The 19,174-nt window shown below is 27.4% G+C and overlaps 2 protein-coding genes and 1 long non-coding RNA gene across 3 annotated transcripts in view; 1 reads left to right on the forward strand and 2 right to left on the reverse strand.

Moving 5' to 3' along the window:
• Positions 1–19,174, reverse strand: part of LOC148227515 (mitochondrial ribosome-associated GTPase 2) — a 289,075-nt gene that overhangs the window by 245,443 nt on the left and 24,458 nt on the right. The gene's annotated exons all lie outside the window — the stretch shown is intronic.
• Positions 1–19,174, reverse strand: part of Ac3 (Adenylate cyclase 3) — a 131,788-nt gene that overhangs the window by 11,983 nt on the left and 100,631 nt on the right. The window contains exon 10 of the mRNA XM_088202828.1: positions 10,702–10,814. Within this exon, the coding sequence (XP_088058954.1) occupies positions 10,702–10,814 (113 nt within the window). The remainder of the gene's footprint in view (positions 1–10,701; positions 10,815–19,174) is intronic.
• LOC148227526 (uncharacterized) lies at positions 117–573 on the forward strand. The gene is made up of 3 exons (XR_015812096.1): positions 117–255; positions 324–367; positions 449–573. It is a non-coding gene; the product is annotated as an uncharacterized LOC148227526 (long non-coding RNA).

Raw genomic sequence — 19,174 nt, forward strand, 5'->3', positions numbered from 1 at the left:
TATATGTTATACAATTTAAATCGTTAAAATCAATTTCGATCGGTAAAATAAATTTAGTTCGTTTTCAAGTGCGGGACTTCCCAAATTTGCTTACATCTGACAGCTGTCACATCTGGTAAGCGCTCGCTATGTCGCTGCACCCGCTGCGAATTATGTTGTAATCGCGGCACTTTCCTTTCAAAGTGACAATTGAAGATGATGCAAGTGATGCAGCATTTGAAATTATAGACAAAACTATAAATTGTGGGTGTGCCAGTAAGTGTTTGGTTATAAATAAATAATATAACACGGTTATTCTAACAAAATTACTATTGACTTTCCAGGATCTAATATTAAAAGACAAACAGCGGTGATTTGGCAATTAAAGGTATACATACCGAAGTTAATTAAACATATTACAATGCTAGTAATAATAAAAAATATATGACATATTGTGACAATTTTGTAGAAGATGAAGATATGCCAATCTACGTGTTTAATCCTCTACAGTACATCCATCAATTTTGTTCTTCGGTTGTCGTTTAAATTTAATTTATGGATTATATTAGTAGTAATAATGTGTTCAATGTTTACTCTTGATAAGAGTCTTATTGTTTCTTAATTATTTTTCAGAAGCAATGATGGAACAATTTGATGACCTATATGGCTACAACGTAGAATTGGTATATATAAACAAAGAGTTAATCTTCTCATGTTGAAGTCACTGTCAGCAAGTATTATCTTTTTATAAAGAACATACTACATAAGTTTGATGTAACTGAATATCTTAAATTTGGCTATTCAGAAAGAGGAATGATGGCACAGAACAAAAATTGTACCTATTTTGCCACATCGGAATTAAAAATAACCCACTCTTAGATATTTTGGCTATCGATTATTCCAGGTATGCAATCACATATTTATAATCATTGTAAAATGACGTTTATTAGATAACATCCAAGAAACTACACATTTATAAGCTGTCCGACAGCGCCGATTTGATCGACATTAACTTTCAATCCTCACATACTAAGGATATATTACACGTTCATGTTTAAAACATAACTGGTTAATTTAAAATTCTTAAAATCTAACGTATATATGTATTAAATCATAAAGCAATGATAATGTTTATGTAATATAAAAGTAAAACTCACTTTTCGGCCTCGGAGCCCGGCGACGGGATTTCAAAATTTGAAGATTTCGTTACAAAGATTGTTTTATGATTGCTTATCTAATTTAATCAATGTATTCTTCTTATCCTCAACACATTATGTTAATATTTAATTTTCATAGTTATAACACACCTAGTTAATTTGCAATCCGATTATTTATAAAAGCAAAAACTCACTTTTAGGCCTCGGAGCCCGTCGCCGGGAATTCAAAATTTGAAAATTTCATTACGAAGATTATTTTATGATTGTTTATCTAGTTTAATCAATGTATTCTTCTAATCCTCAACGCATTATGTGTATATTTCATTTTTATTCAGTCAAATGACGAATTAATGAAAATTATTGTCGCGTAGCAAAATTTTATTATTAAATAATAATTATTTAAAAGTGTTGTCACGGTACTATCTATTTGAATTTGAATGCTTATTTTTCATTGGTCGACGCTATTTGAATATTTGAATGCTTATTTTTGATTGGTCGAAACAACAGAACGCATTACCGGCGGCTCGAAAATCAATCTGAACAAATTCAATTTTAATTTTTATTATTATTTATTATTATAATTAAATATATTTCCTTTGTTTACGTGTATTGTTACACACCGTTAATACAAAGCAATACGATTTACAGAGTAGATAATTGAACGGAGAATGTTTCGTTTAAAGTTATGCGCGTCCGGAAGCGACGACGGCGGCTTAGAACAATTATATATAAGATGAAAGATATAATCTATTTATGTAAATTCACATTGCAATTTTAAGAGACCGATCAAAAATTCGGTTACGATTTCAGTTGACAACTATAATTTATTTCTATATATTTAATTCTGGACAGATAATGCAAGGCCGTATTTTAAATAAGTTATCACAGTCCATTATTTAATATTAATTGTTTAATACATTCAGAAGGGAGCTTATTTGGTAGAGAATTGTGTTGAATTGATATTCAAATATTTTTTTCTTTCTTTAAATACTTCACTGTTATGTGTTGTGTGGGGCATACAATTTATTTGGAAATATATAGTGTATCGTTCAATATAATATTCAATTGATTACAAAAAATTCTGGAAAGTTGTAAAGCATTTAAAATATATATTTATCAAATTATCAATAAATAATACTTGTCAAATATTTTTTTAATTTAAAATATAGATACGCAATGGAATAATACGTTTCTCATACTACACTATTAAACAAATACTATTTTTTCAACATGCACATATTACAGAGTAACAAAAAATATCTTTTATTTCAACAGAACTATATTATATTTAAATATTGGAGTACTCAATGTATTTTTTTTAATTCATTCATATATTATTGAAAATAAAATAGCAATATTGTATTATATTTTATAAAATCAGTATATAATATTAAATATAAATCTACATTAATCGTTTTGCAGTGAGCGCCTATAAAGCAAGTGTAAAGCTTTTATTTTTACCGAGAAAAAAAACTTTTTTTCGCGTTAAAAGCGCAATAAACAAATTTTTTAGTCTTCTACGATACAGCCTTCTTCTAGGCATGATTTGGTTTCTGAATTAATTTTGAAGGGTTACGAAATCAGTTTCGTTGCTCCCCTAATACGTATTATAATTCACAAGACTCCCCTAATACGTATTATAATTTACAAGAGCTTAGAATTGTGATGATAAATTAAAACCAAGCATATTTTTTTTTATTTTGAGATAAATTTAGATTATGTATAAGAGCATATTATGCATGAATAAAAAAACTGAATAAATTTAAATCTTTTAGATAATGTTAGAAACGATAGATATTCATATATAATTCAGTAATTATAAACAGATTAGTTCCTTTGAAAGATGTTGTTGAACTAATATGACTCGTAGGTCTTTTTTTATAAATCTGTAAGGCACGAAATAACAAGTTAGCTAAACATTTTTCATATCACCAGTCAATGAAAACGTGAATAGTATTCAGGAAATGAAAAAATATACAAAGATAAATATGTACGTTATATACATAGAATTTTACAGTAGCGTCCTTTATGTTCGCCCGAATGGCCGGCATGTTGACACGGACAGAAATGTGAATAAGAACAGAGCGTATGCCGGGCGCTTAATAACGACGCCACGCAAACAGCGTCGATCAAACACAGACGCAACGTCAATAAAATTCTGCCACGCAGCCCATACACGAGAAAACGCAATGCTATTTTTCACGTTTTATTTGCGTCAAACAATTCACGAATGCTCGTGAAAATTCTTCGACTTGAATAGGTGAACGAAGTGGTTTGTGTTTTTATGACGCAAGCTGTTCTTTTTATTATTTTTGTAAATAATTCGTAATTATTATCTTAGGTTTTGAGTAATTAATTTATTATAGTAGGTTGACACACGTTTTATATTTTATGTTATTAATATTAAAAACGGCTGTGAAAAGATTTAATATGAATGATTTCAAAAATCCGAACGTCCTGTTGAAATTTACAGGCATGGAACTGTGTTTTGTTATTATCAGGAAAAAGCTTAACAAGTTTGTGTCGTAAAACCAACCAACATGCGATAGAGCAATAGTTATCAGCCGTTAAAGCATATTTTTTGTACATTAGAAACTTCAATTTCTAGCTTATATTGTTGTTTTAAACCTAACATATACTTAATTTTACAGTCGTAAGCTTATTTAATTTGTAAAGAAAAAACGTTACGCTGACAACGATATGGAGCATAGTATAATACTACACTTGTTTCAAATAACCATAAACAATTTTCACGTTTCTGAAGGTCGCTCTCCAAGGCGTGGGAATTTTGCCAAGAGAGTTTTCTCCACAGTACAGTTCGCGCTAATGACTAACCCCGAAAAGTTTGGTAAACTTGAGGCATTAAGTTAATATTGAAGGCTCTCCTATATACACCGTTGCGATACAAATCGGCTGTGGCGAAGTTTTTTCTCCCGCGGCTAAAGTAATGCGTCCTTGTGAAAGAAAATAACGAAACAATAAAAAAAATAAGAAAAAAACAACAACGGGATTCCATTGTGATTTACGTTGCGGCGACGGCCCAGGGCTATATAATCTGATAATGGAACAAAAATATTGAGTTTTCTGTTTTTCGTACCCATCGATAGTAGTTTACAAAGGGCACGTTTATCGGCAGAACTTTGATAAAAATGGTTCAATACATACATTCCTTAACCTTTTTCTCGTTTCCCAATACTGTTTTAGTATGAATATTGCTTCGTCAATAACACCGTATTACACAAACATAAATATAATAACTAAAATTGATATGTAAATCTATTAATAGTAACTGTATAATTAGTTATATCAATTATATATCGATTCATCAGTTTTTTAAGCTTTCTCTTTGACAAAATATTGATAATATCACTAGAAATTACATTATATTAAAAATTAATATGTTTTATTAATAATTTTTAATCTAGGTTTTGCGCTATAGATGGTTAAAGGGGGAAAAAATATTCTACAAAAATCACAATTACAATTTTACTTTTGTAGTGATGTATATGTTAGTGAAAACATATTACAAAACATTTTCACTTATAAATGTTTATTATTTAACCAATAGGCGCTACTGAAATTGTATGCTACTTCAAAATGTCTATGAAACCATTTCTGTTCGAATTTAAATCTAGCCTCAACGAATTAACCAAACCCAACTTGACGTAATAAAATTTCTGAAACTAAGCATACTTTTAAAATTTCCATTAGGGTAATTTATTCGAGTTTAAAATAATTATAGTATTTTGTCAAATAATGTGACGATAATTTTGAAATAAACGTATTATCGTCCGTTTGTGAACAAACACAATTTTACTGATACTAAACCGTAAACTTGTAAATTAATTGCTTAATAAATTTTAACTGGCTGAGTTAGTAAAATTATAACATCACTAGTAATACACATTTACTAGGTATAATATATACTAAATACTGCTGTAATCAGTTTATGGTAGTATGTATATATGGTAATATGTTAACAACGATTTTATTTATTAAAAAATAATACCGCATTTAAGTTGTAATATAACTAAAAAAGCAATACAGTTAACATGTTTTTTTTAATTTTACTTAATTTTAATCACAGAAAAATAATGAATATATGTATTTAAACTTTCACTGTTATTTCACAAGGTTATAACAAAAAATACATTTTTATTAGAAAGCAAGAACTATAAAATTTTCTTATCACTAAACAGATTTCAGTACATATAATTAATAATAAAAGAGTAAATATTAAATTATAGCGAACGTTCGCCTATAAAAACGTTTCTCGGAACCACTTTAAAACGGTTTTTTGGAAAATATTAGAAGGCCTGATAATGCCTTTATAAACAATTGGAAATCTTTAGCTCATTGCACGTTTATGATCGCTTTTGAAAAAATCCTCTTTCTTTTACCAGGTAACAGGGACGGTTTTGATCCACGCCAGACAATTAATAATAGATCGTCAAGCATAACATAGATGACAGCGTACTTAATCTGACGCCAGTGTTTCTTTAAACTCTCTGCTTGTCAGGATACCATTGCTTAGCTTTTGTCCTCAGCCGGTTTCCTTCATCGAGGACTTCGCCTCGTTTTAGACATCTTCCGTAAAATGCTTTAACCGTCACGGTACATCCACAGAGCAATGCCTCTCTTTAAGAATCAGCTAAAAGTCTGCACCGCTTCTTCTTCCTAAGAACGATAACACTAAAACGCCTTTGCAAAACAGCCTTTAAATAGCGCGTTGCTGAAGATCTGCGTCTCCATATAAAGTTTTTTTTTAAACGATGCTTTCAAATTATAAATTATATGGGATCTTCTACACATTAAATGTTGCTTTTGAGATGCTAAATCAATTTTTAATTATTCACACATACACGCCCCAAAAATAAAGCTAAAATAATAAATCAGGTCGTCAAATTTTGCGTTTAAAAGGCCATTAAAAATACACGGTATCATTATTTTGCCTAAAATTTCATACATCATTTTTGGAAATGGTACTATAATTTTTTTAACCCTTAAATGCATAAAGGAACTCTGTTGCATAGTGTTACATATGTGTAACAAACGCCGAGCCATTGTGTTTTCAAATTATTCCGATAGATGTCTCTGTACGCGTGATAATGCCATTTAAAAAAAATCGTTGGATGCAGATGTGTCACATTCTCGGGAATTTCAAAATTTGTTTTCATTGGTGCTAGTGAATATAAAACGAAATAAAATTAATTATATACTCCAAAAAGGTGAGTGTACCATTGTTTATTTATTTTTGATTTCTATTTTTTGTAATAGTTGCATAAAATAAAAAAAACATGCAGGTGTAGACACTGGCCCATATTGATCAAGAGAAACAGATGCGATATGTTGAAATGCAATGGAATTTTACAAACAATGTGTGAAAAATGTTTCAATAAGAAGAAAAATTGCTTAAATAATTTCCACTTGTAAATATTTTTTGTATGTTTTTAATTTTAATATATTTGGTTGCGTTCTGCACGATGTTGTATATTTACGACAAGCATTTTTTTTATAAATATAGTCCATAAATAAGCCTAAATATCTTTTAATTTATTTTTGCCGTCATTTTCAGGCTAATTTTAGTATGAAAATTTATTTATTTTTAAATTTAGAAAAATCATGCATTTAAGGGTTAAGCTTTTAAATCAAAACTACTGTGCTACTATTTTCAATATAGTTGTGAAAAAATATAAAAAGCTCAATTATTTAAACTACTACAAACAGCTGCTTGTCTGCCATCAACTGTATAACTATACAACTGTGTTTTATATCTCAAAGCTCCATCAACTCCATATATTTAATGGGAACTTTGCTTTTAAAACTTTCATAGTTTAATTGCTGTTAGGGTTTAATTTCCGCCTTGTTGAGTTATAAAAATGTGCCCGACGAATTTACGATAGCAAAGCTCTCGGTCGTTCCGTTTTATTTAATATTTTAAAGATCTTCTCCGAGTGTCTCATTCATCAATGTCAAATATTAATAGATGACCTAATCTTACGAACATTATAATAAATAATAACATTTAAAAAATAGATGAAATTAATTAAATAAAATTATTCTACACGTTTTCATATAAATATTAAATACATCTGATAAATAATCTATCTTATAATCTATCTGATAAAATATTGAATCGTTTGTATGCTCCTATATGTTATATAAAATTATTCGTGACCCTTTTATTGGGGCATTCTCGTGTTTTAACGACCGCGAGCAAATATTTCATGAAACCAAACACATTATACCCAATATTGTATTTCAAAGGACAGAGCGCATAATATCGACTAATAAACAAATACAGGTTGCTTATAGAGTCCTATAATACTTTTCGTTATACGAGGAAAATATATAAAAGTATAAATAGATTTGTGTGTTTTTTATAATATCATATCACACAGATCGGAAGTGAAAGTTAAACTTTACTCGCTAAGATCAATAGATTAAACTCATTTAGATTAAATTACACGAAGGTCTTAATAAATCAAAATTTACGATACCTTGATAATAATCTTTAAACTTTTTGGTAATATCTACAGAATTTATTATTTTTTCGCTATTATAAATTATTTTCATATCCGCGAATAATGCTTTAAAAATATTAATATTACATGGTCTATATTTTTCCTAAGGATTGACATTAACTAGCTTTGTACTTTTATATTTAACAGAAATATTTATTCTCTGTGTTAATAATTTTAGGTAACCATTTAATTAAATAAACCAATCCTCTTATTATATTATTACTTACAAAAGCGCGTGTGTGTGTGTGTGTGCAGAAGCTTGTGTTCTGGATAACCATTATAATCATTTAAGTCTATAAGTACATAGATTTAAGTATTATCTTGTCAGAAGCTCATGCTCGTAACAATTAGTCCAGTGTATTTAGATTTTAATTTAATACCTCAATAGCAACATTTAGGTGAATTTAACTCACTATAAATCAAAAATTCATGCACTACTCCTGTTGTATTAAACTTGAGCGTAGAACAATATTTATTCACTTCATAAGCCTTTTGTACATTCATGTGCAATTTAAGCTTTCGCCGCGCAACCCCATCTCTCCATTGACAGTTTTCTTCCCCATAAATAAATAAGCAGGCAAAAGCTTAATATTTTCCACGAATTTCACTTCAGCTAAAATTATACGCCTCAGGTGTCTGAGAAATTCCTCACAGTCGTAAACGTTGGTATTCCACCGAAAACAGGATGAGGTCTTAAAGGATAAAATCGATATTACCATATTAACATACACATAGCGGTTATAACACACAAATTGAATCGCTTACATGGAAAACTTTGAATTTTCATAAATAAGCCCATAAATAAAACTGTACGTCCTTGGTACGTAAATTAAGACATTGTGAAAAAATCGTTCATCGATTAAGTAATTGCTCTTGTTTATTACGACCTTTAGACCAGTATTTTTAAAATATTGACACTATAATCTAATCATCAAGACAAATTTTGATTAATTACATGCCTTTATATACTTGACAAGCTCATCTAATATTGATAAACGCTATTATGTTAATCGATTACATTGAATAATTAAATTGCTTTTTAATTTTATTTTACTATATATTTATATTCAAGTAGCGTTAATTTATGTAATTGATTGTGTTTTACTTTTTTATACACTTATTTTAGTATATTATTTTAAAAATAAAAAAAATGATGTGATGTAAAATAAAAAGCTAATTTAGCACATTTTAAATAGCCTAAATCATGAAGACTATCATCACTATCATAATATATTTTGTTTGCAAACCCTGCAGTTTTAGTCACCAGCTAATGTAAAAATGCTTGCACGCAAATAATCATACTTAATATAAGCAATTTCTTAAGAACCTAATAAATATACATTCAAAGCTATTATTAACGTATATCATTATAACGTATATCACTATCGCAAGATCGTTTGTTAACAGACAGTTAAAAATATATACATTATTAAAAATGCACAAGATATGTAAAATTATTAAATAAATATTAAAATAATGATTTTAAAGTACACTTAAAAGAAATTTGCACCATATTACAAAAATTGTTCTAGCTCCTTATAGCAGTCTCAGAAAACATTGAGAAGTTAAATGGCTCAAGAGGAGCAATCGCAAGCGCCGATGTCCATGTCACCACGGTGAAGAACAAAGGATGCGATCACGGATCTAATGCATTATATAGCCCGCGGCAGATTTTGTGTAGAAAATGTAATGAATTTTATCTCAACGCCAAAAAAAATCTATAATAATTTCTCCTAGCAAAGGGATCTAAAAATGTAAGAACGTGCTACTGAAAGGTGCAACTCTGAAATGCAGCATATTGTCGATAGACGCAGCGAATTTATTTTTCTAAAGATAGTAAATCCACGTTCGTACTATTACTCTGAAACCTCATTAAGTCATAAGATAATAAGAGCTCTTTATTGCTGCATGGATTGTATGTCATTGTTGAAAAGAAGAAAGAACACCGGACAGAAAATGGATCCCTGCGGTACGGTAAATAAATATATTGTTAATATTATACTAAAAATTTCTACCATAATAAGCGTCATTTTAAACAAATTCTCCAGAAGATTTGTCATAATAATATACCCAAGAAACTTTTAAAAACCATAAAAAATATTAAATATAAGACATCACTGAGCAAAAAGTATTATACTTATGTATTACATAAAGTTATCATCGAAACAATTATTTTTCTTAATAAATAATTAATATTCTTTGGGGTTTTGGTGAGCAAAAGGAACGCGACTACAATGGTCTCGTTTATAGAGAGTAACCCGAGAGACATTCTCATGCTACATAAAAGAGGTGGAATTTTACAATACGGCGTAATTTCTTTTAATAAACATTTTTAATTAGCAATGCTGAAGAATATTTAAAACACAGCAAACATAGATGGAATGGTAAATGGACTCAAATTAATATTATAATAACAATTTATGCATATACGATATAGATTGGCACATGTCTAGGGGAGAGTTTATTTATTCTTAATAGCCCATTGATTTCTAGCGATTTACCTTTCTTTATTCAAGTAGCTTCAATTTGTAATGTTAATAAATAAGCCCCGAGGATAGTCGCTCCATGTGACAGGAATTGTCTTGAGAGGTAAATGGTTTATGGTTCTATTCCTTTGTTCATAAAACCCTTTTGTAATGTATTATTTATATTTCTTTCTGTATACATAATAAAACATCTAAGGGTAACTGTACTATGAAGTAAATAATAATTTAAAAATATACAATGCAGAAGAGAACTCGTGCACATAATAGGAATATTTCAACTGTCTGCTGCGCTTGTTACAATTTTTACATGGACGTTTCAGAGCAATGCTTTTAAACTAGTGTTGTTTTATATTAAGTCATACATTAAATAAAACTCACGAAATTCTATACATATATAATATAGCTCTAAAAGTAATTTTTTACCAACATCACAAATTTATCTTAGATTTATCCATTTATTTGTATATTTGTCTTTATGCTTTTCAAACGTAAGCTTCACAAATGGCAGTTCCCATGTATTATATATTATTAGATAATAATGTTATTTGAACTTACTTGTTACCGTCCCTTTTGACGAGCTCTCTGCGAAGTCTTTTATTGAATACATCGGAATCTTCTTTCTTATTTTCGCCCAATCCGTCCTTTTCTTCATCAACTGGACTTTTTATCTAAAAATAAAATATGTTATGTTTTTAAAAATATTATCAATAATTATTTTATTTAGCCTAATGATATGTAGATTTTTACATTTTAATTAAAGGATGTGATAATCATCGCAATGAAACCTAATTTTAAAAGAGCCATTTTTGATCAGCCTTTGTATCAGCAAAAAATATTTAAACTTAGGAGCGAGCTCTGGGGTGTTCGTTATCAAAAGAAAAAAAAAACTGTATTGTACAAGCCGTGTCATTATTTTCCATTTCATAGTTGTTCTTTGTGTACGCTAAAGAGTTTCCACGATTAAAAAATATTTTCCGAGAGAACTGATTAAAAAATACGTTTCTATGCAGCAGACAAAAGCGCAATTAAGGATAATTAATTTAACTTTCTTTCTGCCTGTTGATTTAGCGAATTTAGCGAAGAGAAAACGGCGGATCTAAGAAATGCGAATGCGTTCTTTCAAAGAAGCTAAATCGCTCGAAAAGTCTAAAACTAATCTATTTAAAAGCGAGCCCTATTAATATTATGGCAATTACAGCTATATAGCACTGTAAAATGTATTTATTGTATAACTTATTAAAGAACCCTTCATTATTGAGTTTTGTAATATTTATATTATAAGTTTACACAAGGATTTTGATGTATTTTTAATACCAGGATAACGGATCGCTTCATAAGATTCCCATGTCATCTGGACGAAGTACCGTTACACGAAATAGCATGCTTTATCTCTTTCTTCGTTGCGTGCGACACCCCTCCCACTTATATTTCTAGGGGATCGGCATCAGTTCTGGATTGTTAAATGAATAAATTTAATTAACCTACAATACCATTAACTTTATTCCATAATTTTGCTACTTATGTATCTGATTTTTTTTTTAATTTTGCGCAGAATTTCAAAGATGTTTTAAATAAATATAATTATTATAGACATTATTAAATGTGTTCTTACTATTGTTGTTTCCAAAAGCAATAAAATATTTGTATTTATTATAAGAAAAGAGCATTATTATATAATAAAAATAAAATGGTGAATATTTCTTTAGAAGCGCAGGGTAACACCCCCACGGTGTATGGCTGAGAGGCAAATAGTAGTGGATTCTAATTAAAATGTAACGGTAAACCATCGAGCTCTATAGGGAATCTTATAATGCGGGTTTGAATTCTATGTGAATCTTTGTGTTTTTTAATTTCTTTCATACCTGGGAGATCGGAATTAGTAATTATTACATCATAATATTGATCAATCATCACAGATTAGCTCAAGGATAAATAACTAAGATCAAGCTAGGATGTACATATTAGGTACAAAAAAATCTTTAATAATGAGCTGCCTTACCATTGTATAATGTAAATAAAAAATAATAACTAGAGCTATAATTTAATACAAATGCATCTCTCCATGTATATCTCGTTTAACAGAAGTAAAATCAAACTGAATTGTATTTTCAAGATGCTACATACGAGAAATAAATAAGTACTCCACAAAAAATACATATGTCATAAACAGCGCATGTTCACAGAGCGCAAAGTGGACTTATATATAATAAAAGTCTAATAAACAGTTGCATATTTGATTTTAGTTCTATACAATCCATTTGGATAATGGAATAGAAAATATACTGATATGTAGTTTAGTAATTTTTCTGTACATGACTTTGACCAAATAATGTTTTAAAGTGAATTAAGATATTGATCCTTATCTAAAAAATAAATCGTAAAATACCTGGATTCAAAGTTTATTTTTGCTGCCATTGCAGCCCTTAGACCGATATTTATTAAAAATATTATTTAATAATACAGTTAATCAGAAGCTTTTTAAAATATACATCCCGGGTCTAGAGTAATAGAGCATTTATATTTTTTTCTTAATTGTAATCCTGCAAAATAAAGTTATAAAAGTAATATTAAATACACCTATTTATGTTAATTACAATAGCTGTCGGTTTCTCACTATAGTGAGGTACCGCTGCAAGCGAGTGTGTGTGAATACCGGACGCTCAACTTTTTGAGTTTTATATTTTAACTTACATCCTTAAATGATAATAAATAAAAAATATTATTCGTTTAAACTTAAATAACACTAGTCTACCAACAATTATTATTTTATTAATTTATTTAGCTTAATAGCTAATCTTTACATCTAACAAATTTAGTAAACATATATAAAAATATATAAAAAATACATAACAGAAAGAAAAAATAAAAATATACAATAATAAAGTCTTAATATTCGAATTTATTTCTATATGTACGAAGGTGTTTTTTTATTCCATTTATAAAACCCGTTATATTTTTGCTGTTTCGGATTTCTCTTGGAAGACTATTATATAAATTAAAACCTCCGTACATAATTCCCCTAGCCGTACTCGTTTTCTTATACTTAATTATCTTTAAATTTTCTCTATTTCTAGTATTATATTTATGTACATCTTTATTTCTTATTAAATACTTATTAAAATAGTGTGGTAACATATTATTTTCTAACTTATATATAAATACTAAAACATTCATACTCAATATTTCTTGAACATTCAACCATTCTAATCTATCAATCATACTTTTACAATTAGTTAATCTATTTTTATTTAAGATTACTCTCATTGCCCTATTTTGTAATTTTTGCAACATTTGTTTATCTAATTTATTCAACATATTTAATAGTGTTGCACAATAATTAAAATGGGGCAATATTATACTATTGTAAATTATTTTTTTTGTATTTATACTTAATATATTTCTTAATCTAGATAATAAACCTATTTTTCTACTAATTTTTTTTAATATGTAATTACAATGTTCTTTAAAGTTTAATTTTGTATCAACAATTACTCCTAAATATTTTATATTATCCACTATTTCTATATTAGAGTTATTTATTACTATTTTGGTACTATCATCTAACACATTTTTATAATTAATAAACATACATTTAGTTTTATTCTCATTTAATTTAAGTACATTATTCTTTAACCATATCTCTAACACACCTAATTCATCATTCAAATTACTCACAACTTCTTCAATGTTATCACCCATGCAATAGATCAATGTGTCATCCGCAAATAGATGAACTTTACATTTTCTTACGTTATTAACTATATCATTCATATATAAAACAAACAACAATGGTCCCAATTTAGACCCTTGTGGTACTCCATAATACACTAACCTCTCTTCAGAACATACATTATTTATCTTAACTTTTTGTTTTCTTTTATATAAGTAATTATTAAACCATCTCAAAACTATATCACTTATACCTATACTCTCCAATTTCTTCAACATTATTTCTCTGTCTATTGTTTCGAAGGCTCTCTTGAAATCCAAGAAAACTGCTCCAATGATTTTGTTTGTATCCTTAGCCAACAGCCAATCATTTATCACTACTTGTAATGCAGTTTCAGTGGAATGCTTTTCTCTGAATCCCGATTGTTGTTCACATATTATGTTTTGAGAAGTAATAAATTCCTTTAATTGTTTGATTACTACTTCTTCTATTATTTTTTCTATACACGGTAGCATGTTGATTGGTCTCATTTCTTCAACTTTTTTACTATTTTTTATTTTAGGTATAGGTACAATAGTAGCAATCTTTAAATTTTCAGGCATTTCTCCTAAGGAGAGTGCTTTATTTATTAAATAATTTAATTTAGTTCCTATTATTTCCCATGTTTCTTTAATTATATTTATATCTAGTTCATCAGTACTAGTTCCTTTTTTAAATTTACATATTATGTTATAAATTTCATCTAATGATACCGATTTAAATTTACTAAATTTTACAATTAATGTTTTATTATTATATTGTACTAAATTACTAATCCTTGGTATTGAATTTACAATTTCTTCTATGCTCTCAATGTAATATGTATTCATTTTTTCTGCTATTATATAAGGATCTTGATATATATTTCCATTAATTTCCATTTTTATTATGTCGTTTTTCTGAGTTGGATTAATTAATTGTTTTATTGATTTCCACATCTTATTTGGATCATTTTGTATTTCATCTATCAATTTTTCATACCATTTCTTTTTAGCCATTCTTAATACTTTGACTGCCATATTTCTACATTGTGTGTATGTTTTCCATTTTTCAACAATAAAAAAACATTGTCATTTTTATACTAGATAATACGATAAAAATATTTCGCGTAACCACACTAACCTTTTATTTAACTATAAGCACAAAAATTTTAAGCACATACTGCTTTAAAGACTGAAAAACACATTTTAAGTGTTTCAGATCTTTAGCTAAATATAATAAAATTTAAACTAATCTTCCTTCTTAATTGTACAAAATTTCATATTTTTATTTGCTTAAATTGTAACTATCAAAGCTTAGTTTTATAATAATATTCTTAATACATACAGCAAATAATTTAGTGGTAAACAAATAATGCGTATAATCTACTATTGTTTATGCGTAATATAGTATATTTATAAAATTAATTATATTATTTAAATACAAAATATAGGATAGAGCACTTTTTATATGTGCGCTACTATATTAACTTTTTAATAACATTTTATGCTCTTTTGAATAGTTTATACAATGTAACATGCTCATTAAATAAGCATGTTACATTGTATAAACTAATCACCTTGTTGCATACAATTTTTAAATTGTTTGAGAAACTACTATTAAAAAGACACAGAAAATATAAAAATAAAATACTAAAAAGACTTAAGCATCTGTCACGCACCCACTCTTTCTTATATAGCGGTTGTTAAACAATAAAAATATTTGTATAAATTAAATTTTTAACAAAAAAAGCTCAGTGAAAACTCTTGAGAAATCAGCAAGTTTCTCGAAAAATGAGAATTCTCGGGAAGAAAACCTGCTGATGTTTAACATATATTATTCTACCTTGAAAAATCTTGACAGACCTAAAATATTTGTGTATTAAATATTAAAATATTTAATAAATTGCGAAACTTTTCTTGGAATGTTTTAATCAAAACATAAGCTTTTAATAATACAACTTTTTCAAAGAAAATTTCGAAAAAGAATAAATTAAAGAACCCATGTAACAGGCCACGATTTTTATTATCAATGTGAAAACCATACAAAAGTTTTTACAAAAATGATAATAAATTGTTTTTTAAAATATAAAATTATAATGATAAAAATGCTTAGATTATTGCGAATTAATATAAAAATTAATTATACGTATTAATTTTAAGTCTATTTAAAGTGTCATTCATAGAATAGCATTGCAGTCCGACCAATTGCAAAAAATAAAAAACGGTACTTGCAGCTTCCCTGTTTTTTCCAATACTTGATGAACCTCTCAACAATACAAAATAAATACGAATATATAATAATATAATATAATATAATAATAATAATAAATATAATAATAAATAAATATAATATTTTAATTAAATAGAAAGCTGTATTTCAAGTACTTAAAATTATTATAATAAATATTATTTTTTATTTAATATAATGTTATACCTTTTGAAGTATGAGTATCAAAGATCAATAGTACATGAGGCATTGCCATGTAGTGCACTCGAATAGATAATTAGTTTGATCGTTCAGCTGTGAGTTATTACCATGTAAATTGTACATGTCAATGATACTTGACAACGCATAGGGAATTTAATCATTTATTTGCAGTTAAAAGGGTATGTCAATGGTTGTCAGAAGCATTTTAGGAATGTAGCTTTAACAAAGGATTACTTTCAATGTCACAAACCTTATTAACACACCCTTTATAGATTTAACTCAAAGGTTACATAGTAAAAAATACTTTTTTTTTCATTATATTATATGTCGGATTTATGATGTCGCTCGCTCGGTAATTGCCAAAGTTGAAACAAGAAATATCAAGAATAATACTTTTGAGTTGTTTTTTTTGTTACCAAATTAGATCTTGGTGATTCGGCAGCTGGCGCTGGCATTTAGGATAAAGTTTCTTAAATTAAGATATTTGTAATATACGAGTATGCATATGTATGTAGTGAATGTATGTTTTATGTACATTTTAAATAACTTATAATACGTAAAATAATACATTGCCATAAGCTAACCTTTAATTAGAGATATTAAAGCTAACAATTAATAATAAATGTATACATATGTATATTCCACGACTCTTTTAGGATTATCATCCGTCCAAAATAAACAGAGCTTATTTTTGCATTTAAACCTTTTTTTGTGAAAAAAATACGGTTGCTTATAAATTATTCGTACTTAACAACGGCTTTAATACGATAAATATAAATACTGTTTTCTTATTTAATCATTACGTATAATATATTTTTATTAATAATTACTACAATATATATAATATGTGCAACAAAATAAATTGATAGATTTTGCTACTTGATCTTAAATTTAAAAAAATGATATTCGCTTACCTAATTTTGTATGGTCATCACAAAAGTTTTACCCTATTGTTTCTGCCTGATACAGTGTGATTATTAAATAAATGATATGACTTTCAAATCTATTACATGATTTCAAAATGATCTATAGTGATTTAACAATTCGTAATTGGCCAAATAAAAATCTTTAGATCTGAATTTTAAAAAAGATTTAATCTGTCGAGCTTGATTTACATTTCTACTATAATAATTCTGAATGATTTTTATTTTTACTGACGCATTATTACACTTGAAAAGTTAATAAAACATACAATGATGTTAAGACACTTTTTTATTGACTTTTGAAATATTTTAAGAGCTCTCTACTTTTTACCGAATAGCGCGCAAAAATAAATAAGTTGTGGAATGGAAGTGTCCTTTAATAAGAAAATAGTTGAAACAGGCGTTATTTATAGTTTCAAAGAAAAATATATTAATGTCATAAAAGATATCAAAACGTACGCATTTATCTATTATAAAAAGGAAAAATGTGTTATCTGAGAAACTTTTCATGAAAATTTATTTCTATGAAAAATCGATAGCGTTAAAAAGTTGAGCACAAAGAGAGAAAAATAGCATTTTCGTTGAAAATCGAAATGCTAAATCATGTTTCATATGCGACTAAAAGAACCGCAGTTTTAACAGATATTATTCATTAATTATGGTGCAACACAAATGTCAGTTTTTGTGGTGATACTGGTGTTGACTTTTTAATTTTGCTTTAATTAATTGAAAAATAGTCAGATTTTACAATGAATCTAGTTTAACTCAAATTTGATTTTATCTGAAATTAAATTATATCTGAAATCTTAATTATTTAATAATCTTGGATAATTCTACATTAATTTTTAGTTTAATGTTTATATTGACAAAACGTCGATATGACATTGATTGACATTAAATTAAGTGTCAATCTAGATTTTTATACTTTTCAAGTAATAATTTATGTATTTTATATGTTTTATACATTGGACACTTAGTTGGGCCAGATTGACTCATTTATTGTAATTACAGTTTAAATTTCGTGCGTGACGCAGTAAGTTTTATACTTAACCAAATGATAAAAATATGCAAAAACCTAAACTTTGCATTTGTAAAAATAAAATCACGCTAATCTGATTAAAAGCGTTGAATTTTATGTACTTTTATTTTCTTTGGCTCTTCGTCAGTTTAATAATAGAGCTTTTTTTGACAAAAAAAATAAGCAACTTTTTTCTGAAATCAATAATTAAAATTTTGTATTTCTAAAACAATGGGTTTGAAACTTTTAGGATTAAATCGATAAAAGAGTGACACGCAACATTATCTCGTCTTCAATAACAGGTCCCATAATTTTGTTTTATTCAAACACCGTCTCATCACGCGATGTTCCCAAAGCTAAAACTTAACGACTGGAATTTCTCAATCAATAATCGTACCAAGAATTGTTGTGTGTAAACCAGAAATTCTCAGACTTATGATAGGAAAATACAAATATGAGATAATATTTTAAATCACAGTTACTGGAACTTATAACGTTTTTAATTAGAAAAATTATATTTAATAATTCATTCTAAGTTATATTCTGAAATCTTAAGAACATCAGCCTTTAATAATTATTAAGGCAAATATTAGCCTTCTTTCATTCTACAACGTACATTTTTTGCATGCGCTTGGTATTTTTTTCTTGTATAATATAGTAAGGTGGTGCTAATTTTAAAAGAAAGAGCAAAATTTAAAACATATTAAGAATTTTATCTGTGAGTTTTACATTACAAGTAATTTTAAGCTATGGTTAATTATGTCCCTGTTTAAAATTTTGTTATATAAGCTATTATAAAAATATTCTAATGCGTTGCTGCGATTAAAATAAATTTATCACTTTTTTGAGAGTAAATAATTTATAAAAAAGTTTGCTTCCCCTGTGAAATTATAATCATTATATTTTTTTACTACATATAAATATATATATATGTTGTTAATAGATTTTTACATAAATGTACAATTTAAA

Source organism: Plectrocnemia conspersa, unplaced genomic scaffold, assembly GCF_051122295.1.
Source record: "Plectrocnemia conspersa isolate PC_06_02 unplaced genomic scaffold, ASM5112229v1 ptg000013l, whole genome shotgun sequence".
Classification (NCBI taxonomy): domain Eukaryota; kingdom Metazoa; phylum Arthropoda; class Insecta; order Trichoptera; family Polycentropodidae; genus Plectrocnemia; species Plectrocnemia conspersa.